Source organism: Crinia signifera, chromosome 1 (assembly GCF_055691185.1).
Source record: "Crinia signifera chromosome 1, ASM5569118v1, whole genome shotgun sequence".
Lineage (NCBI taxonomy): Eukaryota > Metazoa > Chordata > Amphibia > Anura > Myobatrachidae > Crinia > Crinia signifera.
The window spans coordinates 384,146,710-384,173,673 of NC_139217.1; the positions used below are offsets into that span (position 1 = coordinate 384,146,710).

The 26,964-nt window shown below is 46.7% G+C and overlaps 1 protein-coding gene across 5 annotated transcripts in view; it reads left to right on the plus strand.

Annotated features, from left to right (window-relative positions):
- LOC146013531 (uncharacterized) overlaps nt 1–26,752 on the plus strand; it is a 96,394-nt gene extending 69,642 nt beyond the window's left edge. For 4 of the 5 annotated variants that reach the window (XM_083151527.1, XM_083151528.1, XM_083151529.1 and 1 more), the window contains 12 exons: nt 119–181; nt 1,219–1,314; nt 1,588–1,689; nt 2,116–2,298; nt 2,695–2,826; nt 6,087–6,316; nt 6,477–6,615; nt 7,333–7,416; nt 9,044–9,246; nt 11,638–11,716; nt 17,340–17,549; nt 26,209–26,752. In XM_083151527.1, coding sequence (XP_083007653.1) covers nt 119–181; nt 1,219–1,314; nt 1,588–1,689; nt 2,116–2,298; nt 2,695–2,826; nt 6,087–6,316; nt 6,477–6,615; nt 7,333–7,416; nt 9,044–9,246; nt 11,638–11,716; nt 17,340–17,549; nt 26,209–26,265 — 1,578 coding nt within the window. In that variant the 3' untranslated portion in view covers nt 26,266–26,752. The remainder of the gene's footprint in view (nt 1–118; nt 182–1,218; nt 1,315–1,587; nt 1,690–2,115; nt 2,299–2,694; nt 2,827–6,086; nt 6,317–6,476; nt 6,616–7,332; nt 7,417–9,043; nt 9,247–11,637; nt 11,717–17,339; nt 17,550–26,208) is intronic. The other variant, XM_083151530.1, reaches the window with a different exon arrangement.
- Nucleotides 26,753–26,964: the final 212 nt, after the last annotated feature.

Below are 26,964 nucleotides of genomic sequence, written 5' to 3' on the forward strand. Positions count from 1 at the left end.
ATCTTTACGTATTGTGATGGGAGCTTACTGTATTGTGATGGGAGCTTTTTGTATTGTGATGGGAGCTTACTGTATTGTGATGGGAGCTTACTGTATTGTGAAATGTTTTATTCTCCAGGATCTACATATTGCAAAACTTAAAGAAGAGATGCAGATCCAAAAGCAGAGGGAAATCCAACAGGTAAGGTGTCTTTGTATAGGAGAACATTACACCTGTGCTCTTCAGTTACACTGTATTCTGATTGGCTTGAACATTAAGGTATTAAACCAAAAGCATAGCTATGTCCATCATTATCAACACCCTCTTAGTGACTGATGCCAGGTCTATAGACACAAATGTATGTGTAAGGCGGTTCTTAAAAATATATAAAAGTCAAAATCTGATGCATGTCTAAGCAATGGACATATATCTCCATGGGAATCCCCAGACATACACTTCCCTGTGCAAAGGGAAAGAAGTGTCAGATACTGTATGGTCAACCTGATATATGGCTGTAAGTTAAACGCAGTGTGACACATCTCATATGTCTACAATGGACTTAGGGGGTTATTCTGGTTGATTTGCTCGGATGCGAATTCGCACCCTTGTGTATCAACCAAACCCCGCCTTGCGAATGGTTGGCTGCCGGCACCCATTCGCAAGAGCGATTTGCTCGCTGGGGCTGCGAATGGATGTTATACAGTAACATCCATTCGCAGGGTAGGGGGAACCTCCCATATTTTTCGATGGTCGCCGACCATTGAAAGATGTGGAAGGTACACGCATATGTAAGGTTGCTCTGAGCAACCTTACATATGCCTGCACGCTGGGGAGGAAATGGTTGGGCAGCTGATATCTGATGATGTAAGCTGCCCGCCCCACCCTTGTCCATGCCTTATTAGCATGATTGCGCTGGGCATTCCCATATGCTAATAGGGCTGCCCGGTGCCCCGCGCCCCTCTCCCCCCCCCCGCCCGATGTGTTGGGTGCGTGCAACCGGCGAACAGTCTGTTCGCCGTTGGTGCACACACCCTGAATATGCACATCCTAAACATTGGACCCGTGCGAATGCAGGCAATCTGCGAACGGACCTGAATAAAGTCCTTAATGCCAAGTCTAAATAAACCCAAAATTGTTCTCAAAATGGAGAGCTCTATAGGATATCATTACCCAATAAATGTCATTAATCTTCTGTTGCATGAGCTGTTTCTGGTTCTCATTGGGTTCTGCACTTTAAGTTTGCAGAAAATATGGAGCAGGTGAAAGAAAAAGCTCTTAAGGATCAAGCTGAAGCTCTGAAAAAAGACGTGGAGAGAGTTGGAAAGTCTCTGGAGGTAATATACTACAGTAATACATATGGCAGTGTAATTCCCTGGTGTGCTATAGCCATAATGCAGGACCAGGTCATGTTCTGCGTCTCTTGTACATGTGATCATATCTGAGGTGAGCAGGAATTGGGAGCTAATGTAATGAGCTAATGATGGGTACAGTGGTTGGAGTATACTGGAATCTGGACTTGGCATGTGGAAATGAAAGTGGGATAAGCTACAGTAGTATAGCAGTTGTCCTCCTGAGGTCTACAGCCATTATGTGTACCCATGTTTCAGCTGAAAGAGAAGGACATTGCAAAGCTGAAGGACACTCTCAAGTCACAAAAAGAATCCATGAAGAAGCTAGCTGTAGAACTCAAGCAAGAAGCAAGGGAGATGGTAAGACGGACATGGATCTTTATCATATTCACATGATTGCTCACTCTCTGTAATTGGGTATTCATTGTACATCAGTAGAGTCTGAAAAGTAGGATTTTTGCATTCTGATTTTATTTTTCTATGGATATCCTGTTACTGTCTGTTCTTTGACAGCACTTATCTCAGTTATTGAAGCATGTATTGCTTCTGTGTGCTTAGAATTCAGTAGTCACAACGCCATCTGCCAGACATTTTTTAGCACAGACTTTCAACTCCAGCATCAGGCCCGTATTCAGGTCCATAGCTGTTTGACAACTGGGGATAAGCTTCTTACTGCATTATCAGATGTATTGGGCAGGTCTCCTGTAGGACTGAGAGATCTCTTTACTTTCAGAGTGCTGAATTTGACATTTAGATCTTTGTGCTTGGCTGTTTCTTGTATATCAGATGCACAATACACTAGTGCATGAGCAGAAAAAGTGGGACAGTGAAAAGAGGGACGCACTGCAAATACAGAGGCACACAATGGAAGAGGAGAGGCTGCTAGAGCTGGCAGATCTGCGGGAAGCACTGGAAAGGGAGCGACGCACATCTATGACATTGGAAAAGAAATCAGCTGACCTTCAAAATGTAAGCTTGCTGTATAATGTAGGAAGACGTTATAGGGTAGTGAGAAGAGCACAAGTGTGGTTCCGCGTAGATTAGGTAGTAAGGTTGGCAACGTATATGATATACCATGTCATAAATAATAGTGGTGGGTTATAAATGTTCATTTTTCAAAAAGGCTATTTCTGCCTGTAACATATGGCTAGAATGCACTAATATGGGAACGTCTAGCTTTCTATACTGTACGGAATTACCTGCTTACCAACACGTATTCCTTACAATTGCATAAAAGATAATTTGCAAACAAGAACCCCCTAGGAAGTCTTATTATATCTGCCTACACAAGCGCCTTTTGAGGTCATTCTCCATATGCCTGCAGCGCAGCTAACTTTAGCTGGTTATTCTGCTTTTGTTTGGTAGATAATTCAAGAACATGAGATTTACCAGCGTACCATACAGCGGGAGAAGCAGGAAGCTTTGGATGAGCTACGTGCAGTCCTGAAAGAAGAGAAACAAGAAGAGATGAGGAGACTCGAGGACGACCTAGCACAAGTATGATGTGAATCTTGGCTGAGTACTAAAAGACAATCAGACTTGTAGAAAGTGGAGTAGTTGTGTATTATCACGGCGCCCCCGATTTCCATCGCAGGGCATTGTACGATGAAAAATCATGTTGCGTCGCATCACATGCGATATGATCGCATGCGATGCGACGCGATTTTACCCGATTTCTAATTGTACAGGCACCCAAATGCCTTATTACCATGTTAAATGCCCCCCCAGACCCCGATTTTTAATTGTATACCCACCATGAGTATGTGAAATGCTCCCCCATTGTCAACGCCACCCCAATATGAAGGCCACACGTCCTCCGACCTTTTCATACCCCCACTATCCACGTCGGTGTGGAGTTGATTTTATAAAGTGTGGTGAGCGCAGCGAGCCACCGAGCCCGAAGCGTGGCGAGCGGACGCATATACCTGTGAAGTAATGCGCGTCCCCGCGCGGGGCTCGCTGCGTTCGCCACGCTTCGGCTCGGTGGCTCGCTGCGTTCGCCACGCTTCGGGCTCGGTGGCTCGCTACAGTCGCCACACTTTATAAAATCAACTCCACGCCGACGTGGATAGTGGGGGTATGAAAAGGTCGGAGGACGCGTACCGCCGCCCCTCGCAGGCTTGCTGCGCTCGCCACGCTTCGAGTTGGCGTTGATAGTGGCGGGCCGTTAACAATGTGGGGGCAATTTACATATTTATTACCCATCAGGGTGGGTATACAATTAAAAATCGGGTCTAGGGGTGCCATTTAACACGGGACTCAATGGGAAATCGCATCGCATGCCATTGTAATGACATGCGATGTGACCCGATTTTAAAATTGTATGCTCAGCCCGGGAAAAGGCTGAAATCGGGTCCATCGCATGCAGTCGCATACCTTAATTAGTGGTATGCGATGCGATGTGATGGGCGCCGTGATAATACACAAGTACCGAAAGTGGGAGTGATAGCTAAGTTATTGTAAGCTGATCTAAAGGGATGTACACACACTTCGATTTTGACAGGTTTTCGATTCGATTTTGCTTATAGAAGCAAAATCGAATAGAAATCGAATGGTTTTTCAGATGCTTTCGATCTACATTCGATTCCATGCGCGTTCCCAGTTTCTATATATTGAAAAGAAAAATAGACAGGCAGGGAAATATCGAATTCGATCCAGTAAATCGAATGTGTACACTGTACCTTGAATGTAAATCGAATTCGAAATCGATATTGAATGCAAAAGTACAGATCTAATGCCAAATTGAATGCAAAGATCTAATGGAAAATCGAATAGGACATGGAATCTAAAGCAGATTGAGGCATGTGTACACACCTTTAGAGAAGGAAGGATAATGTTATTAGGAGGTATATATTGTAAAACCGCAAGACCAGATCGGTTCAGGCAGAAGGGCGGTAACAACAAACCTCAGAGGAGGACCTGAAAAACCTGAGCTAACAAAAGTCTTTAGAGAGGGAAAGGAATGTTGGAGCCCTCAGATGCTTTCTGTAATGAGTTATCTGTTGATAGATTCTAAAATGAAACCCAAAACATAGAGGAACACATGTTATATTGTACAATGTATCTAAAAATGTGTATTTAACTAGTGCAGGGAATTGCATTATAGGTAACCAGCATGCTTTGCACAAGGTAACACCATTGTCTATCCATGATTGTTAATATAAGGTGTGCCGAAATGAAAAAGAGACTATGGTTGTATGAAAAGGAGACTATGATTGTATGAAAATAATATTTTAAAGAATATTTAATTACAAGTTCATGTGTAACATTATAACTACACATAATTAAGCATGCTTGCCTTCTGCGTGAAGAAATTGGATGACAGCTCTTTGCGTTGATCTGGAGGAATCCACCATGCGTTCGACCGCACAAACAACTTTCCAGGAATGAAGACACTGTGGTGAAACCGTTCATTGTACATGTGTAACTGGGAAAATGCCACGCCATCTAACGGCAAGCACATTACTCACTGCGATTAGATGTAATGCCGCTACAGCAAAAGTCTCCTTTCCATTTGGGTACGCCTTATACAACCAAGTTGAAAGAGATGGTTATAGACTGACCTCTCACCTAATCACCTCCTCCCACTCCCGTGTCCAAGACTTCTCTCGCGCTGCCCCCCTGCACTGGAACAACCTCCCGCCACCCATCAGGCTTTCTGATTCCCTTACCTCCTTCAAGCGCTCCCTCAAAACCCACTTTTTTCGACTAGCCTATCCCTCCTCCTAACCTCTTTTGATCCTCCTATCCTGCCTCCGTTCCCCTCCGTTCCTACTTATCCTGTTGTTTTTCGTTCGTCCACCCACCTATTTTTAGTATGTTAACTCTTATGAGTAGGGTCCTCCTTCCTCACATACTCACCCTACCTCTTTACCTCACCAGCACTCCTGCCCTGTTCTTCCCTTCCTCTACTTCATCTTCAGGCTCCTCGACAATTTCGACACCTACTTCTGAACTGATGCTGATTTTAGTTCTACCAGCTATACCCCTATTTATACTGTATTTTTCAACACACCCTGTACGTTACCTTGTCATTTGTTTTTTGTTTGCTATGTACGGCGCTGCGGACACTTTGCGGGGCCTTATAAATAAACGTACTACTACTACTACATAGACCATGGAAGTTCCTGGAGAGAAGAAAGGGAATAATGGTGCACACTGACTGATATTTATTTATTTATTAACAGTTTCTTATATAGCGCAGCATATTCCGTTGCGCTTTACATAGGGGATATGATATAGGCAGTATTATTTATGTCCATCAAATGCATTCTACATTCCCGATTTCCATCTGTGTTTGTCATAGAAAATGGAGGTCCTTAGAACTGGGTGAGGTGGGCTTTTTGTCTCATCTGCAGTTATACCTTATTATACTTTGGCACATATTAATTATAACAATAGATAGAGATCCCTTTTAAAATGCACATTGTTTGTATGGGGAAGCTAGTTCTTTAACTCATTCATGCAAGTGTTTGCTAAAATTCTGATAAATGGGAAATGACTGTGTAAGAGAGGTTACTATAAACTCAGTCCTCTTGACATTTGTCATGTCTCTAGCATGGAGAGCTCTCTGCCTCGTTCTCTCCTGCCCAGTGGAATATAGTAATATGATTGGTAGTTCTACAACTCCTTTAGTTCAAAAGTGATATTTTCTGTATTGGAGAGCTAGCAGCTTGGCCAACCCTGTTCTGCATCCATAATAATTAGCATTGTCTACCAGAGAAACCATTTATCATATAGAGACAATGATTTTTTAGGAAAAGGAGCGAGACATTGAGCGCCTGAAGCTGAGGATGCAGCAGCTGGAGGAAGAGCAGCATGTGCTCAGGGCTGAAAAGAATGAATCCATCTTCAGAGAGAGGGAGGCACTGGCTCAGGCTGACCGAGCAGAAAGGGCCCTGGCCAGGGAAATCAGTGCGGCATGTGAGCGGATTCAGTGCACTCCTGGGAAGCCTAAAACACAAAGCCCATCGCGGAGCAAACACGGGTAAGTGTCCGCTCACAGATGACAAGATTTTGAAGCAGTTACAGAAGAGCGGAGAGTGGGACAATATATTACAAGCTATGAAGCAGTGCTGAAACCTGGCTTACAGTGGTACTGTGTATATATAGGCATGATATAACCTAGAGCAACCTCTCTCTTGCAGAAGTCCCTCTCGCCTTTCCACCAACCAAGCATTACAGATGCTACATGGAGTAAGTGAGGAAAGCAACCAGCTATTTCATGAATTACAACATGAAGTGGAAGCACAGAAGCGCACTGTCCTCCATGTGCAAAGAGAGAAGGTAAGTTCACTGGGGGCTACCATGGGTGGCGGGGCAAAGACCCACTGAGCAGTATGCATGCCTTGTGTTTGGAAAAATAATAAGGAAAAAAAGTGGTTCCCTCCGTCTTCCCCTAACCACACCGTTAGGAAATAAACCCCCACTTTTACTGTGCTAACGGTGCTAGCCCCCTAATTATTATTTTAGCTTGTTTCCTGGCCCCAACCCCACTTACCTTAGCTCCCCAAGGATATCTGTAAATGGGTACAATGGTAAAGGGTGTCAAATGTTCTTTTTAAACTAAACTCCATTTGTCCCTGGACCCAGTAATGATATATAAAGTGCACACATTTGTACACCTATATGTTGGAAAATGTGTTGGCTACAGAGATAAATATTTGGGGTAGCCCTATTTGTGTTATATGAGGTACATGGATCATGGAAGTATTTTTTATTATTATTATTTGTTTGCCCGTTTTCCTACTAATTGGCCAAAAGTTGAACTTTTCTCATGTGAAACTTGCACATAAAAAATAGGTCAGATCATGATGAGGGGAAACCGTCCAATCATAAAGTTCTAATAATGATTTGGTGCAAGAACCCTACTGACCTGTGCATTTAATCATAAATTGATCCTACTCATTTCTGATTATAGTTATCCGCCTTCACTACTAAAATTAAATTAAATTGAAAAAGTGGCACCCAGTAGTTGTAATATCTCTTTTGTGTATTGAACAGGAACGTGAGTTACAGCAGCTAAAGGAGCAGTTTCAGCTGGAGAAGGAAAAGGCTCTGGAAATGCTAAAGGAGAGACTCATACAGGTGCAGAGAGTACAGCTGTTCCATAGAAGACGTGTGTGATTGTAACCATGTTTTACATACTTTCCCTCATGATTTGTATTAAATATGTAACAAATAATACTGGATGCCAATTCCTTATGTTACATTCACATTATTCATTGAATAACATGGGTTCTTCTCTGTTCATGGAAGGGTTCCAACAAATATGTCCACATCTGTAATCTGGCCTACAATAAACAATGCTTCAGCATTCAGTGAAGGTGATTTATTTTAACTCTAAGGGGGGTATTCAATGTGTGCTGATATTGCCGACAGGCGGAAATATCAGCACACACCTATTCAATGTGGCAGCCGATCGGTGAAAACGGCAGAGACTTAGACAATTTAGTGTCCGTTTTCACCAATGCAGATTCAACCTTTTTAAAAGCCAATTCTTCATTTTGTGAAAATGGCTGCTAAATTGGTGAATATACAGGCGTTTTCTGCGATCCACGGGTTTTCTGACCATTGGAAAATTTCCAACGATATGATAGATTGTATAGGACAAATGGAAATTCAACCTATTATAGGTGCTGATATTTCCCACTTTTGGAAATCTAGGCGCTGATTGAATACCCCCCCTATGATGGAGGTTCGGATTCTTTGTGGAATGCAGATGGTAATCACATTGAGCCTTTCAAAATGTAACATTGTTATATCCAGTCTAATTATACCTTGTAGAGAATGGTATATCAGAGGTAATAAGATCCATATTGCAACTAGGACAAATGGTACTGTATATTCATATTAATAAATAATATTAGATGTGGTGTCAAACAAATATGACTGGCAGTTCTACAGCCTCTTCACTAGTGTCCCAACACCATGTCATTCAACAACACCAAAAAATGGTCCAACCCACAAACTGGTGTCTGTTCTGGTCCAGATTTGGGAAAAGGTAGTGGAGGAGAATAGGGTAGTATCGGGATCAGTAGGACTTCCCATGTTTCATCATCTTACCATATTTTCTTTTGGATGCCTTTATATACAATCCTGTTATATTTGTTTTTAATTACTGGTAGCATCCATTTATTTATACATGAATTATGTTGGTTGGGATTATGGATCTTTACCATGATTTTTGGAGAATGGTGGCAGGCCAAAGAAATTAACACTAGCACAAACATTGTTTGTATTCCCGCATTACAGTTCTGGTGTATTATCACAAATGTAGAGAAACATGGATATTCGCACTGACATGTAAAACCCATCAGGTGGGTTATTCTAGTTTGTTCGCTCCCCCGCGCGTTCAGGGGAGTGAAGGACGAAAAGGCATGGGTAATAAAAGACAAAAAATGGGCAATGCAATTTAATACTGAAGCATCAAAATAGTCCACTTTCTCCACCTAGGTGAAAAAATGTGACTATCTGAATACCCCCCTTAGCAAGGCAGCACCTCTCCTCACATAGGGTGTCTTATGCATTCAGAATTCTATACATTTTATTATTTTGATATTTGACATTATAAAGTGAGATATTTTCTCATGTGTGGTATGTGGCAGATGATTTATGCTGAAGCAGCCTGTCCTGACTGGCCCAACTGAAAGCCACATGCTTTCAACCTCTCATAATATGACCTCTTCCATTGGTATCTCCTGTTGCTTATCAGGAGCACATAGAAGAAATCACCAGTCTGCAGCGGGACCAGCTAAGAGATTCCAATGGGGCGAACACCCAGTCTCTGCGGCAGCAGCTTCGGGAGAAGGACAACGAGCTGCGAGCTATCCAGAGGAACATGTCCAAGTGGAAAGACGAGACTGCCACAAAGCTTGCTCGGAAATTTGAAGAAGAGCTTAATGCAGAACTTGAAAAGTAAGTGATTCAGTCATTTAATTCTGTTCAGAGCTGATTAGATATTTAAAAAAAGATCAAAATTAATTAGTAAATTCAGAAGACTACAGAGTAATACTTAGTTCTTAAGCAAGTCTATAATAGATTATAATACACCTGCACCATGCATTTTTTTATTATTATTCTTATTAATAATAATAAATATTTTTAGACATCGCTCTTTCTCCAATAGGACTCGAGGAGCTTTATAGACAATGCATATAATACAGATGATTTAAATAATACAGCTGTAGACAAGCCACACAGGCACACAACAAAAACCTTAGAGCACACAGACTAAGCATAATGCAGAATTGGTGTAAGAATTATGGGTAATAATTTCCACAGGTTGTGTATTCCACCCTCACAAGGTAGCAGGTGAGGCAGCCATATTAGGCGCACTGCCTAAGATTATCCTGGGAGGAGTGGTCCACCCCTAGAAGAGATTAAACTATATGGGGTAACTGTAGCGTCCTACTGCTCAGAGTAGGGTCTACACAAAAACGTAATTTCCATGTATTGTTCATCCCATCTGTGTTCCAGATGAGGCAGCCATGCTGCGTACACTACAAAGGTTGCACTGTGGGAGGTGAGCCATACAAGGACACAATGCATTTATGGGAAACTGACACTTGTGTAGATTTTGACTATATACTTGTGTAGATTTTGACTATATAGTCAAAATTGCATGCAGATCACACAGGTTTTTTACCTTTTGATCCCTATGCGTGCTCCCGGGACAGCACAAATCGAAACCCAGATAGACAGGGCAGCAATGACTATATAATGCAAATCTAATGCAGATAGCATGAATTGTATGTAAAAAGTACAGAGTTAGCAAAGATTGAATAGCAGTCAAATCTTAAGTCGAATAGTAAGGGAATCTCACCATAGGCCAGATGCACTAAACTTCAAAAGTCATAAAATGGAGAGTGATAAACAGCCAGCCAATCAGCTCCTGCCTGACATTTTATAAACACAGGCTGTGACATGGCAGGTAGGCACTGATTGGCTGGCTGTTTTGAAACTGCATCTGGCCCCGTGAAAACTAAAAGTGCATCTGGACCCGTGTGTACACAGCACTAGCGAAGCATGCGGTGGAACCATCTGGGGTGCAGTGTGTAGGCTGCCAGGGTGTGCAGTGATTTGAGGTACACATTACAGGAATTATGAATAGCACACAGTGGCGCTCAAGAAGGTTGTAAGAAAGAAAGAAAAAAGCACTAGTAACATATTTGCAGCCAAAAGAATGAGGAAAATAGCGATAACATTATTGTGAGAAAATTATAACTGTCGTGGTCTCATGGAAGAAGTATGGGTGGGTGTGAGACTATGGGGAGCACACTAATGTCCCTGCTGAGCCTGGCCCAGGTGCTCTCCCCCCTCAGCTCCGTGCTCACATTGAGGGGTAGGCCTGGGGCAGTTCTGATGTTCTCAGCTGGACGGTTAGTAGTCCTGGCCCTGGTGCTCTCCCCCCTCAGCTCCCTGCTCACATTGAGGGGTAGGCCTGGGGCAGTTCTGATGTTCTCAGCTGGACGGGTAGTAGGCCTGGCCCTGGTGCTCTCCCCCCTCAGCTTCCTGCTCACATTGAGGGGTAGGCCTGGGGCAGTTTTGATGTTCTCAGCTGGACGGGTAGTAGGCCTGGCCCTGGTGTTCTCCCCCCTCAGCTCCCTGCTCACATTGAGGGGTAGGCCTGGGGCAGTTCTGATGTTCTCAGCTGGACGGGTAGTAGGCCTGGCCCTGGTGTTCTCCCCCCTCAGCTCCCTGCTCACATTGAGGGGTAGGCCTGGGGCAGTTCTGATGTTCTCAGCTGGACGGGTAGTAGGCCTGGCCCTGGTGTTCTCCCCCCTCAGCTCCCTGCTCACATTGAGGGGTAGGCCTGGGGCAGTTCTGATGTTCTCAGCTGGACGGGTAGTAGGCCTAGCCCTGGTGTTCTCCCCCCTCAGCTCCCTGCTCACATTGAGGGGTAGGCCTGGGGCAGTTCTGATGTTCTCAGCTGGACGGGTAGTAGGCCTGGCCCTGGTGCTCTCATGGCAAAGGTCAGGAGAGGCCACATAAGGATCCTGAGCTTTTTCTTGATACTGTTCAGTGTTTATTAAATGGTTTTTGCATGTGCAGTCCTCCTACAAAGAGATTTGTGATTACCATTGGATTAGTATCCATCTCTGAATCTGATGAGATGTTGGAACTCTGTGTACTTGATTGTAATAATGATGTTAATTTATATATATTTTATCATTGGACCTCACTAATTCTCTAGGGAATAACGTATCACTAAACAGGAAATGAATGTTTTGAATATTGGTATAAACTTATTTGTATTGGAGTTTTCAATAAATGATAAATGTGACAGATCTGTATTATTTTCTGTAGAAGTTTATCCAGGAGCAAAGCGTCAGAGAGTCACAGGACCCCAGAGAGAGTTGGAGCAGCTGTCCGCAGACTGTCATGGGTAAGCCTTGTCCTCTGTCCATGTATCAGTGTCCTGTGTCTATTACAGTAGTACTGGAATATCTATATATATCTATATATAGATATAGATACATATAGTGAAGGGTTAAGCAAATATTATTTAAAGGCTACTAAAGAAATGTCAATTTTTATGTATTTTTCATCAGTTTTTAATTATGTGCTGCACAAAATGAAAGCGTTATTACTCAACCTATAGCAACTAATAGACTATTATCAACCTGTGAGTACATTAGGGTTTTAGCTTCATTATAGTGCTATAAACCCAGGAGACTTCATTGACTACAGCAGGGTTGGGGAACCTTCTGCCCTCCAGCTGTTGAACTACACATCCCAGCATGCCCTGCAACAGGTTTAGTATGGCCAAATAGCAAAAATGTTGCAGGTCATGCTGGGATGTGTAGTTCAACAACAGCTGAGTCAGACTCATAGGGACAGATGGTTTTGCCTTGTAAATGATTGCCGCTTTATAAAACTGCTGAGTTCCTCTGGGATCCCGTAACCCCGGCCAACTCAGGCGGCATTACATCCGGCTCAAGGTACCAAACAATGAGATTCTGTCATTTTACATTTTATTTGAAAAATGACAGAAGATGTTTAGTATGTTTTCAAGTAGCATTCATCTCTGAGACAAAACCATGAATGCTACTTTGGGCAGACTCACTGGAAAATGCAGCAGCACAGATCAGGCAAACAGCAGCAGCCCCCATGGAATGGGGTGTATTCTGACATATAGATTTTGTAATTCTGTGCTATACGCATAGAATAGCTATCAGTCAGTTTATTTATATAGTAAATTTACTTATATTGCGCCCTTCTTCAAAAACATAAGCAAACCTGTCCCACAGATCAGTAACCATGCCAGATAGGGCAATGAATGGAAAATTTACTCCAGTAAGTAGGAATTTATATGGCCCATATGCTTGTGATAGCAGTCTTTCAAATAGACTGTAGAGTAGGAAACAGTATATCCTATATCTAGCAATATAGAAACATTCCTTTCCTATAGCCATGCCAAGTAGGATGATAAAAAGGGAAATAATCATATTGGAAGCAGTCCTGCAATTAGATTGGTGTATAGGAAACTTAATGCGTCCTATCTAGCAGTGAATTTGAAGCAGTCCTTCAATTAGATTGGTGAGTACTAAACAATATGTCATAGTAAGGGAGGAAATCCTGCAATTAGACTGGTGAGTAGGAAACAATACACCCTATATAGCAGGAGTAGCCAACTCCAGTCCTTAAGAGCTACAAACAGTTAAGGTTTTCCATGTCTCCTCACAGAATCACAAGTGAAGTAATTAGCTCCACCTGTGGATCTTTTAAAGTGTGTCAGTCAGTAATGAGTGCACCTGTGCACCTGCAAGGTGAGCTGGAATACGTGAACTGTTGGTAGCTCTCGAGGACTGGAGTTGGCTACCACTGTAGTAGCGCAAGTGAAGAAGTCCTGCAATTAGATTGGGGAGTAGGAAACAATGGGAGTAATTCAGATGTGGTTGTAGTTGCTTTACATCCATCAAAGAACAAGTTATATGTACTTTGTGCATGGGCAGGACCTGTTTTGCACATATGTGAGTGGATCCTGCATCCGGCTAGCATTGATTGGCAGTCTGATTGGGGGGGGGGGGGGGTTCTTGTGGAGGAGGGAAGAGGCCAGGATGGAGTTTGTCTGGCCTCTGTGCTGAACTTGGTCCTAAGGAAGATTTAATGCTTCATCCTTGGATGCCGTTCGGATCAGTAATGCAGAAGGATGCATGATGTAAGCAGCAGCGACAGAAAATTCCAACCACATCCGAATTAGCCTCAATATTACCTATTTAGCACTGCAATGGAATCAGTCATACAATTAGACTGGTGAGTAGCAAATAATATGTCCTATATATATATATATCAGTGGCAGTGGCAAACGCAGGATTTTTAGAGGGGGGTTTCCAAATGTAATCCAAAGTCTCCCACTCTGCAGCACTTTGTAGTAAGTACGGGAGTCTGGGGGAGTATGGAATACAATATTAATATTTAACAGTACAGATGGTCTATAGCTGGGGTAGCCAACCCTGGACCTCGAGAGCTACCAACAGTGCATGTTTTGCAGGTCTCCTCACAGAATCACAAGTGAGCTAATTAGCTCCATCTGTGTATCTTTTAAAATGTGTCAGTGATTAATGAGTGCAGCTGTGCAGCAGCTAGGTTGTCTGGAAAATGTGAACTGTTGGTAGCTCTCGAGGGCTAGGTTTGGCTACCACTGGTCTATAGTATAGATATATGTTACTAGATTGTAAGCTCCTCCGAGCAGGTCCCTCTTCCCTCCTGTTGTCAAAGCCCTCTTCTCTGCACATTTCACTCACAGCTCTCCTATACTCCAACACTCAGTGACCATCTTTGTCCGCATACTCATCTCCATCATTGGCATCTAGCCTCTAGTTGTATGTTGATTGAGTGATCACTACTTATATCCAAGCTGTAATGTGTATTGAACTGTGGCGCTCTTTATTTGTACTGTATTTTTTTTTTTTTTAAACAGTTTTATTAATTGCAATGCACATCCAAAAACAAACATCGGAAGATTTACATTTATGTAAGCACAAATAGTAATAAAGACAAAATCTTACACATTTATAACACAATCAAGTAACATCCAAGCATTATTATAATTGTCCGTCAGTACGTATGTATTATTAGGTCTAGCATTAGGCATTGACAGAATCCTGCACGAGTGTGCGTATTTTCAAAAAGGTGGTACTCCATTTGTTATGTTTTCTAGCTCATACCAGGTTGTCGATTGGAAGCTATTCCTTAATGCGTCTCTGGTGGATTGTACTGTATTTTTGTTATTTATTCAATGTTATGCCAAGCTTTGTCTCCCTGTATTGTTCCTTTGTACGGCGCTGCGAAACACTTGTGGCGCCTTATAAATAAAATTATAATAATAATAGTATAGGCTGTTTCAAACATTTAAATAAGATAAGTGGTCAGGAGAAGGTTAAACATGACATAATAAAAAAAAATACACCGATATAAAAGAAACAAGACTGCACTTTCTAAGCTCACATTCTCCCACCTCATGGTAAGGCTCCTGTCTCTTCCTCCTGGCAACTAATCTCTGGTCTATTGCGATGTTTGAGGGCTCAGATCCACACACACACACACACACACACACACACACACACACACACACACAGACACACAGCAAGCTTAAACAAATAGTAGTTGTTAAGCGCTCACCTAGGTTGTGTCTTTATATGCAAGTATTTGACAAAATGCTGGTGTTTATGAGGAAAATTACTTTAACTGTAACAGAAATTAAATGTTCTCCCGTGTATGTGAGAATGAGTGACAGAATTAGCTGATAATGTGAAATCAAAAGTGTTTTTATTTGAAGTTGCAAACAAGTGTACATAGAAAACAATTGCAATCAGGGTGGGTGATGTGAGCCTTGAATGAGCCCCTTTGGGGGAATTTGGGTGCCAGCAGGTCCCTTTTTACCATAAGCCTAGAGGGCTTATGTCTCATACAGGTGGGGGTGGTGTGTGGGCTGCCAGTAATAAGCCCTTGCGGGTGTAAGGGGTCAGCAGAACCCTTTAACCATAAACCGGTGGGCTTATGTCTTATGTCGGCAGATGTGGTAGTGGTGGGGCAGGGGGGTACAGGTACAGTCCAAGGTGACAACACTGTTGGTGGCTGGAGGCAAAGTCAATGGATGCTTGGTGGGTTGCGCTGGGTAGCGGCGTCCCGCTCCCAGGAGTCTTACCCACGTGATCCTCTTGCAGAGTGGTACGCAGCGGTGCTGTGCTGTGGTCCCTGTCTGCCGACGCCAGTACGAGGTGAGGGGTGCTCACCCGGCTGGCTGAGATGTGCGTGGCCGCTTGGATGGGGATGCGGCCTGCTCGGACGCGACTTCCGGGTTGGAAGGGGACGCGACGCGACTTCCTGGTTAGTCGCGATGACGTGGTGCTTTGAGGTGCTGTGTAATGGACACCATTACACAGCACCTCAAAGCATCCAGTGTTACACTACAAGAAGTCTCCTCCCAGCCGGAGTCGAGCGTTCGTTCCCGCAGTGACGTCATCGCGACTAACCAGGAAGTCGCGTCGCGTCCCCTTCCAACCCGGAAGTCGCGTCCGAGCAGGCCGCATCCCCATCCAAGCGGCCACGCACATCTCAGCCAGCCGGGTGAGCACCCCTCACCTCGTACTGGCGTCGGCAGACAGGGACCACAGCACAGCACCGCTGCGTACCACTCTGCAAGAGGATCACGTGGGTAAGACTCCTGGGAGCGGGACGCCGCTACCCAGCGCAACCCACCAAGCATCCATTGACTTTGCCTCCAGCCACCAACAGTGTTGTCACCTTGGACTGTACCTGTACCCCCCTGCCCCACCACTACCACATCTGCCGACATAAGACATAAGCCCACCGGTTTATGGTTAAAGGGTTCTGCTGACCCCTTACACCCGCAAGGGCTTATTACTGGCAGCCCACACACCACCCCCACCTGTATGAGACATAAGCCCTCTAGGCTTATGGTAAAAAGGGACCTGCTGGCACCCAAATTCCCCCAAAGGGGCTCATTCAAGGCTCACATCACCCACCCTGATTGCAATTGTTTTCTATGTACACTTGTTTGCAACTTCAAATAAAAACACTTTTGATTTCACATTATCAGCTAATTCTGTCACTCATTCTCACATACACGGGAGAACATTTAATTTCTGTTACAGTTAAAGTAATTTTCCTCATAAACACCAGCATTTTGTCAAATACTTGCATATAAAGACACAACCTAGGTGAGCGCTTAACAACTACTATTTGTTTAACCCATAATTTGAGCACGGACCACTCAGTTAAGCTGCCCCACATACAGAGGGATAAGCGCAGTAACCGCCACCAATTCTACCACACAGCAAGCTTAGCTTGGTAGAAGAAGCTGCTCCCAAATGGCATGTGCAGCAGCTCTGTTTTGTCCCTTACATTGATGTGGTGGCAGCTCTATTGATCTTACAAGTATTATATACCAGTGCTATTGTTGTCACAATTTAAGGCACTTGCCAAGAGGAAGGGGGTTTCTGTGCAACCAGAAACCCCCCTGCGTTTCCCCACGAGTGTAAGGGAAGTAGTTCTGCAATTAGGCTGGGGAGTAGGAAATAATACGTCCGATATAGCATTGTGAGGGAAGTAGTTCTGTAGTAAGACTGGTGAGTAGGAAACAATCTGTCCTATAGAACATTGAAACAGGAAACAATTGTGCCCTGTTTTATTTACTAGTGTAAATAAAATAGTCGTGTCCCATATAATAGAGGCATGGAAGCCCATAGTATGAATTTATAAATGGCAAGAACACATATTAAATATAGAATCTATCAAAAGGAGACAGAATAACGTTGTGAATTAACACCAATTTTAATGACTGGTAATATTTCATAACCATTACAATTTTTAATTCTTGTTGCATCCAATCTGGGGAACAGTGACAAATTGATTGGAGGTGGGAGGGCATAAGGGGCGGAGCTTTGTGCTAGGTAATTACTTAGTGCCTGTGCCCAGATGCATTAGGAGGAATGGGTATTACAGTGTGATAAAAACAAATCCTCTTATTTTCATTATGGCAGGAAAGAAGAGAGAACTCCCATCTACGATCAGCCTCCACGCCATCACTCAATGGGCCAGTGTCACAGCATGACTCCAGTGCTTTAAGAATTCTGCGCAATTTGCAAGGGAGAGTAAGGGAACTGCGGACAGATAATAGATTATACCATGGTGGCAGCATGGACGACCTGAGTATACTAAGGACTGACCTGGGAAACTCATACAGAGAGAAAGTGAGCAAATAACATGATTATATATTCCTGTATAGCTACATTATGTTTTATGAATAATCTTAAGTATTTCTATAAGAGTTATCACTTTGTGTTGTCTGAAGTTAACAAAAACTCTGTGTACAATAAATCCTTACTCTATATAAGATGATACACCGCCATTCAGTAATATCATTTCTTTCACCTGATAGTAACAGCAACAAATAATCCAGTGGATATCATAAAACAAAGAAGAGAGAGTCTAATGCAGGGCTGGGCAACACCGGCCCTCCAGATGTTAATGAACTACACATCCGTGCATGCCTTGCATCAGTTTCAGCATGGCCACATAGCAAAAGTAATGCAAAGCATCCTGGGATGTGTAGTTCATTAACATCTGGAGGGCCGGTGTTGCGCAGCCCTGGTCTAATGCAACACTATTATGCACCTTTCCCACTGCAGGTCTTAAACTGTAAATTGCCGTTTTTTTCCCATTTCTAAAGGTTTAAGGCTGCAGTGGGAAAGTGCCAGAGTTAATTTACCAGTTAAAGATAACCGGTATTTCAACACGTTTAAAAAGCAGAGTCCTACACGTTTCAGAGCCGTTTTCTATGCAGTAAGAATGGCTCTGAAACGGTATTTAGGATCCCACACTAGTCTTCCCCCTCCCCTGGTACCTGTCCTGGCCCCCCTGGTACCCCCCCCTCCCCTGTTACCTTGCAGCTGGTACCCCCCCCCCCCACCCTGGCACCTTGCATATGGTACCCGCCCCCCCCCCCCCTCCCCAGGTACCCTCGCAACCCCCTCCCCTGGTACCTGGCAGCGATCCATCCGGGCAGCATGGTAGGCAGAGTAGGCAGCGGGCATTCCAGGGCTCCTAGTCGGCAGGTCCCAGACTGATGCATGAAAGCATCATGCAGGAGGAGGCTGCAGCTGGTGCACAGACAGCGGGGGCACTCCGTTCATTAAATATGCGCATATTAAATTAGTGACTCATTAGATATGCGCATATGTAATTTGCAGACCCGCTATTTCCCATTCGCGGCAGGGACCCCCGCCGATGAAATGACAATCTCCTAATGGACCTTCCTCCGCTTCCTCCTCCTGAGCACGGACCTGCCCGGATCCCCAGTGCCCCCGCTGTCTGTGCACCAGCTGCAGCCTCCTCCTGAATCATGCTCCTGCATCAGTGGGGGACCTGCCGACTAGGAGCCCTGGCATGGCGCTGCCTACTGCACTGCCCCGCTGCCAGGATGGATTGCTGCCAGGTACCAGGGGAGGGGGGGGGGAGCAAGGTACCAGGGAAGGGGGGAGGGGGGTACCAGGGCGGGGGGGGGGAAGCGAGGGTACCAGCTGGCAGGTGGGGGGGGAGGGGGGGCAGGACAGGTACCAGGGGACACGAGGGGATTAAACGGTTTCACTGTGATGTGACTGGTACTTAAACAGTATTTAAAACGGTAATCTACTGCAATGTGAAAGCTAATACCATTTTAAATACCGTTTAAAAATACCGGTTCTTTAAACAGCTTGGCAGTGGGAAAGCAGCATTAAATAGCTATCATGTAAAAGTTGCAATTACAACAGACAGTAAAACATGTCACAAATGATGACAATGGGGTCGACCCTATTATTTGCAAAGGGTGCAAGGTGACGTTCCAACAGCATTTAAACACTGGCAATGGCGCCCCATTTAACCCCTTCAGTGGTGGTTTTTGCTTTAGGGAGCGCTCCCCACTGGACGAGTTTTTTCTGGGGAGTGCTCCCTAAAAAAAAACACCACTGTGTCCCCAGATCTCAGCGCTCAGCGGCACTGCTCGGCAATAGGGAGCGCAGGCAGTGGCATTCCTAAGAATTTTCTGGGGTTGCCAGTCTGCGCACTGGAGCAAACCCCCGGAAAATTCTCAGGAGTACCAGGGAAGGGTATCTCACACCCTTCGCAGGCCCGAATTTGCTAAAAATTGCTCACAACCCTATGGTGCAATGAGCACGTTTAACGAATTCCTCCGCCGCAAAGTGCGTCTGATGCCGTGACGATTTCGCACTCGCGAATCATCCTCGGCTAATAGGATCGATCTCAATGTGTCATATAACGCCTGCCAGAAGCCCAATTTATAGGACATATCATCCCACTTCTAGGCGTTGTCCCTTGACTTTCTAAAGTTATTACTGGTGCTGAGCAATGGAGACGCGTACAAACCAATTATCTGTCAGTCATTTGTTTCTCTCAACTTGAAATATTGCAGTGGGCATTTCTGCATTAATTATTAACTATTAATCATACAGCAGTATAATGATTATACTGTAGCTGTCAAAAACATGACTTGGAAACTGGAAACTTGGAAACATTAACATCTGATACCAGGATGCGGTCATTTGGTCTACAGCATTATGGTCAACAGTCATTAGGTTGACACCATTAGGTCGACATGGGTCTAGGTCGACACGGGAAAAGGTCGTCATGGTTCTAGGTCGAAAGGTCATTAGTTCGACATTGTCTAGGTCGACAGTCAAAAGGTCGACATGGAGTTTTTCATTGACTGTTTTTTGTGCCAACAGGCAGTATTTCATGCCCTACCATCCACTAGGGCCTGGTGGGAGAATAAAATAGTGTGCCCGGTGCATAGCGAGCGATGCAGTGCACTTTAAACTGTGTCCATGTTGACTGTGTTGACATTCAGGTAAAAAACAGTGAAAAACCCCATGTCGACCTTTTGACTGTCGACCTATACATTGCCTGTCGACCTTTTGACTGTCGACCTATACATTGTCGAACTAATGACCTCCCCATTGTCGAACTAATGACCTCCCCATTGTCGAACTAATGACCATGTCGACCTTTTCCCATGTCGACCTTTTCCCATGTCGACCTAGACCCATGTCGACCTAATGGTATCGACCTAATGACTGTCGACCATCATGCTGTAGACCAAATGATCCCAACCCCTGATACCTAGCCCTATTCATTCATATTACATACTACTACTGTGCTCTTCTGAACTAACTAGGTGATTCATCGCGCCCTCTGGGCGCTCTTCACACCGTCGTAAGGGGCTGCGCCCCCTTAATTTGTGAACGTTTGTATATGAGAAATATGGTTAGAATTGTATGAAAGATGCCCTGTATTGCAACTTAGGTGTCCGCGAATCGCGGGAGGGGGGGTCGCGGAGGGTGCCGCGAATTGCAGGAGGGGGGGTCGCGGGGGGTGCCGCGAATTACAGGAGGGGGGGTTGTGGGGGGGTGGATGCTGCGAATCGCGGGAGGGGAGGGATTGCAGAGAATCGCGGGAGGGGGGTCGCGGGGTGGGTTGCCGCAAATCGCGGGAGGGGGGTTACGGGGGCGGGGGTTGCGGCGAATCATGGTAGGGGGGGTCGCGGGGGGTGTGCCGTGAATCACGGGAGGGGGGGTCACGGGGTGGGGTGCCGAGAATCGCGGGGGGGTGTGTGTGTGCCGTGAATCGCGGGAGTGGGGGTTGCGGGGGGGGGGGGTGGGGGGGTGTGACGCGAATCGCCACAAGAAAAAATCAACACAGAAAGGTCAACACATGTAAATGTTGACATAAGTGTGGCACTTCATTGGTGTCCATGTCGACACATGAGAATGAATATGAAAACATTCAAAAAATGAAAAAAAAAACTTCAAAAACTCATGTCAACCTTTTTCATTGTCGACCATAGCCATGTCAGTGTTTTCCATGTGCAATTTAATTCTGGAGCTGCCACGAATCGCGGGGGGGTGCCGCGAATTGCGGGAGGGGGGGTCGCGGGGGTGGGTGCCGCGAATCGCGGGAGGGGGGGTTACGGGGCGGGGGTTGCGGCGAATCATGGGAGGGGGGGTCGCGGGGGTGTGCCGTGAATCACGGGAGGGGGGGTCACGGGGTGGGGTGCCGAGAATCGCAGGGGAGGTGTGTGTGTGTGTGCCGTAAATCGCGGGAGTGGGGGTTGTGGGGGTGGGGGGGTGGGGGGGGTGTGACGCAAATCGCCACAAGAAAAAATCAACACAGAAAGGTCAACATATGTAAATGTTGACATAAGTGTGGCACTTCATTGGTGTCCATGTCGACACATGACAATGAATATGAAAACATTCAAAAAATGAAATAAATCTTCAAAAACTCATGTCAACCTTTTTCATTGTCGACCATAGCCGTGCCAGTGTTTTGCATGTGCCATTTAATCCTGGGGCTGCCGCGAATCGCGGGGGGTGCCGCGATTTGCGGGAGGGGGGGGGTTGCGGGGGGTGGGTGACGCGAATCGCGGGAGAGCGGGGTTCATGGGGGTTCCGGTGGGGGGTTGCCGCGAATTGCGGGAGGGGGGGGTCGCAGGGGGGTGCCGCGAATCGCCGGAGGGGGGGTTGCGGGGGGTGTGACGCGAATCGCCACAAGAAAAAAATCAACACAGAAAGGTCAACACATGTAAATGTTGACATAAGTGTGGCACTTCATTGGTGTCCATGTCGACACATGAGAATGAATATGAAAATATTCAAAAAATGACAAAAAAACTTCAAAAACTCATGTCAACCTTTTTCATTGTCGACCATAGCCATGTCAGTGTTTTCCATGTGCAATTTAATTCTGGAGCTGCCGCGAATCACGGGGGGGTGCCGCGAATTGCGGGAGGGGGGTCGCGGGGGTGGGTGCCGCGAATCGCGGGAGGGCGGGATTCACAGGGGTTCCGGTGGGGGGTTGCCGCGAATTGCGGGAGGTGGGGGGTCACGGGGGGTGCCGCGAATCGCGGGAGGGGGGGTTGCGGGGGGTGTGACGCGAATCGCCACAAGAAAAAATCAACACAGAAAGGTCAACACATGTAAATGTTGACATAAGTGTGCCACTTCATTGGTGTCCATGTCGACACATGACAATGAATATGAAAAAATTAAAAAAATTAAAAATAAATCTTCAAAAACTCATGTCAACCTTTTTCATTGTCGACCATAGCCATGTCAGTGTTTTGCATGTGCCATTTAATCCTGGTGCCGCCAATCGTGCAAGGGGGGGTCGCGGGGGGGTTCTTTTTGCCGCGAATCGGGGGGGGGGGGTCACAGGGGAGGGTTTGCCGCGATTCGCGGGAGGGGGGGGTCGCGGGGTGGTGGTTATGCCGCGAATTGCGGGAGGGGTCATGGGGGGTTCTTTTTGCAGCGAATCGCGGGAGGGGGGGTCGCGGGGGTGTTTTTGCTGCGAATCGCGGTAGGGGGGGTCGCGGGGGAGCGGGTGTTTTTGCCGCGAATCGCGGGAGGGGGAGGTTTTGCCGCAAATCGCGGGAGGGGGGCGCTCACCTGGTGGCTGTGGAGTAGCAGTGCTGGGCAACATGGGAAGGCAGTGGGTGTCTGGCACTGTCTGTGGGCTCACTGGGCTGGTTCTCTGTCACATACCTCCCAACATGACCCTCTCCAGGAGGGACACAATGCTCTGTTTCTAGACTTCCCCTTAATGTATGATTACCATCACCTGTTTTAAACAGGTTAATTTCTCAGAAAGGTGTTCAGCACAGATGAAGGCAATCACACATTAAGAGGAAAGTCCAGGAACAGAGCGTTATAGACACAGACACCCACTTTGAGTGACAGATGTAGCCAAATATATAGGAGACTAGGTGATTCATCGCGCCCTACGGGCGCTCTTCACACCGTCGTAAGGGGCTGCGCCCCCTTAATTTGTGAACGTTTGTATATGAGAAATATGGTTAGAATTGTATGAAAGATGCCCTGTATTGCAACTTAGGTGTCCGCGAATCGCGGGAGGGGGGGTCGCGGAGGGTGCCGCGAATTGCAGGAGGGGGGGTCGCGGTGGGTGCCGCGAATTGCAGGAGGGGGGGTTGTGGGGGGGTGGATGCTGCGAATCGAGGGAGGGGAGGGATTGCAGAGAATCGCGGGAGGGGGGTCGCGGGGTGGGTTGCCGCAAATCGCGGGAGGGGGGTTACGGGGGCGGGGGTTGCGGCGAATCATGGTAGGGGGGGTCGCGGGGGGTGTGCCGTGAATCACGGGAGGGGGGGTCACGGGGTGGGGTGCCGAGAATCGCGGGGGTGTGTGTGCCGTGAATCGCGGGAGTGGGGGTTGCGGGGGGGGGGGTGGGGGGGGTGTGACGCGAATCGCCACAAGAAAAAATCAACACAGAAAGGTCAACACATGTAAATGTTGACATAAGTGTGGCACTTCATTGGTGTCCATGTCGACACATGAGAATGAATATGAAAACATTCAAAAAATGAAAAAAAAACTTCAAAAACTCATGTCAACCTTTTTCATTGTCGACCATAGCCATGTCAGTGTTTTCCATGTGCAATTTAATTCTGGAGCTGCCGCGAATTGCGGGAGGGGGGGGGGTCGCGGGGGTGGGTGCCGCGAATCGTGGGAGGGGGGGTTACGGGGCGGGGGTTGCGGCGAATCATGGTAGGGGGGGTCGCGGGGGTGTGCCGTGAATCACGGGAGGGGGGGTCACGGGGTGGGGTGCCGAGAATCGCGGGGGAGGTGTGTGTGTGTGTGTGCCGTGAATCGCGGGAGTGGGGGTTGTGGGGGGGGTGGGGGGGTGTGACGCAAATCGCCACAAGAAAAAATCAACACAGAAAGGTCAACACATGTAAATGTTGACATAAGTGTGGCACTTCATTGGTGTCCATGTCGACACATGAGAATGAATATGAAAATATTCAAAAAATGAAAAAAAAACTTCAAAAACTCATGTCAACCTTTTTCATTGTCGACCATAGCCATGTCAGTGTTTTCCATGTGCAATTTAATTCTGGAGCTGCCGCGAATCACGGGGGGTGCCGCGAATTGCGGGGGGGGGGGGTCGCGGGGTTGGGTGCCACGAATCGCGGGAGGGCGGGGTTCACAGGGGTTCCGGTGGGGGGTTGTTGCGAATTGCGGGAGGTGGGGGGTCACGGGGGGTGCCGCGAATCGCGGGAGGGGGGTTGCGGGGGGGTGTGACGCGAATCGCCACAAGAAAAAATCAACACAGAAAGGTCAACACATGTAAATGTTGACATAAGTGTGCCACTTCATTGGTGTCCATGTTGACACATGACAATGAATATGAAAACATTCGAAAAATGAAATAAATCTTCAAAAACTCATGTCAACCTTTTTCATTGTCGACCATAGCCGTGCCAGTGTTTTGCATGTGCCATTTAATCCTGGGGCTGCCGCGAATCGCGGGGGGTGCCGCGATTTGCGGGAGGGGGGGGTTGCGGGGGGTGGGTGCCGCGAATCGCTGGAGAGCGGGGTTCATGGGGGTTCCGGTGGGGGGTTGCCGCGAATTGCGGGAGGGGGGGGTCGCGGGGGGGGGGGGGTGCCGGGGTGCCGTGAATCGCCGGAGGGGGGGTTGCGGGGGGTGTGACGCGAATCGCCACAAGAAAAAAATCAACACAGAAAGGTCAACACATGTAAATGTTGACATAAGTGTGGCACTTCATTGGTGTCCATGTCGACACATGAGAATGAATATGAAAATATTCAAAAAATTACAAAAAAACTTCAAAAACTCATGTCAACCTTTTTCATTGTCGACCATAGCCATGTCAGTGTTTTCCATGTGCAATTTAATTCTGGAGCTGCCGCGAATCACGGGGGGGTGCCGCGAATTGCGGGAGGGGGGGTCGCGGGGGTGGGTGCCGCGAATCGCGGGAGGGCGGGGTTCACAGGGGTTCCGGTGGGGGGTTGCCGCGAATTGCGGGAGGTGGGGGGTCACGGGGGGTGCCGCGAATCGCGGGAGGGGGGGTTGCGGGGGGGTGTGACGCGAATCGCCACAAGAAAAAATCAACACAGAAAGGTCAACACATGTAAATGTTGACATAAGTGTGCCACTTCATTGGTGTCCATGTCGACACATGACAATGAATATGAAAAAATTAAAAAAATTAAAAATAAATCTTCAAAAACTCATGTCAACCTTTTTCATTGTCGACCATAGCCATGTCAGTGTTTTGCATGTGCCATTTAATCCTGGGGCTGCTGCGAATTGCGGGGGGGGGGGGTGTGCCGCGAATCGCGGGAGGGGGGTCGCAGGGGGTGTGCCGCCAATCGTGCAAGGGGGGGTTCTTTTTGCCGCGAATCGCGGGAGGGAGGTCGCGGGGGGGGGGGTGTTTTTTCCGCGAATCGGGGGGGGGGTCACGGGGGAGGGTTTTGCCGCGATTCGCGGGAGGGGGGGTCGCGGGGTGGTGGTTATGCAGCGAATCGCGGGAGGGGGGTCGCGGGGGTGTTTTTGCTGCGAATCGCGGTAGGGGGGGTCGCGGGGGAGCAGGGGAGCGGGTGTTTCTGCCGCGAATCGCGGGAGGGGGGGCGCGCGGGGGGGAGGTTTTGCCGCAAATCGCGGGAGGGGGGCGCTCACCTGGTGGCTGTGGAGTAGCAGTGCTGGGCAACATGGGAAGGCAGTGGGTGTCTGGCACTGTCTGTGGGTTTACTGGGCTGGTTCTCTGTCACATACTGTACCTCCCAACATGACCCTCTCCAGGAGGGACACAATGCTCTGTTTCTAGACTTCCCCTTAATGTATGATTGCCATCACCTGTTTTAAACAGGTTAATTTCTCAGAAAGGTGTTCAGCACAGATGAAGGCAATCACACATTAAGAGGAAAGTCCAGGAACAGAGCGTTATAGACACAGACACCCACTTTGAGTGACAGATGTAGCCAAATATATAGGAGATATTGCCTCATAAATAAAACTTTCACTTTTCACACGTTACAGAGACCTATAATTATGGAACGATCCATGTCACAGATACAAGGAAGTACAAGGAAGTAATGAGACATGTCCCCGAGGCTCTTCCTACATGCATGACTGGAGAGAGGAACCTGAATAAATCATCAGAGCTTTGATTTTCAAAAGGGAACTAGACAGATATCAGGTCATGTGATCTGCTTACCTTCTCGGCGGGAACATTGTGCAGACAATACCTGTTCTGTTTACAAAGTGATGCACAATAGAGGAAATTCCACTAATGTTCCAGTATACATTATAAGCTTTTGTCAACTGTTTGGAAGACATAAAGAGAAACACTGTGAATTTATTTTTCCTTTATATTCTGAAAAACAGAACATACTGTACTGTAGACATAAAAATGTACAGTAATTCCTACATTGTGAGATAGCATAGCATAACAACAGTAGAAATTTTAGGTACTTATGTAGTATCTGGGCTGCCGATTTCTAAATCGGGTACATCGCATCGCATCGCATGCGACCATCGGATGCGATGCGATGCGATGCGATGCGATGACCCGATTTTTCCATAGGAATCAATGTTAAAATGGACTGAGTCCATTTTAACATGGAATTCAATGGGAAAAAGGGGTCCTTTTCATACCCCTACTATCCAAGTGGGCATGGAGTTGGATATAAACCTGTGGCGAGCGTAGCGAGCCACCGAGCCCGAAGCGTGGCGAGCGTAGCGAGCCCCGCGAGGGGACACAGAATACCGTCCCCATGCCCACTTGGATAGTAG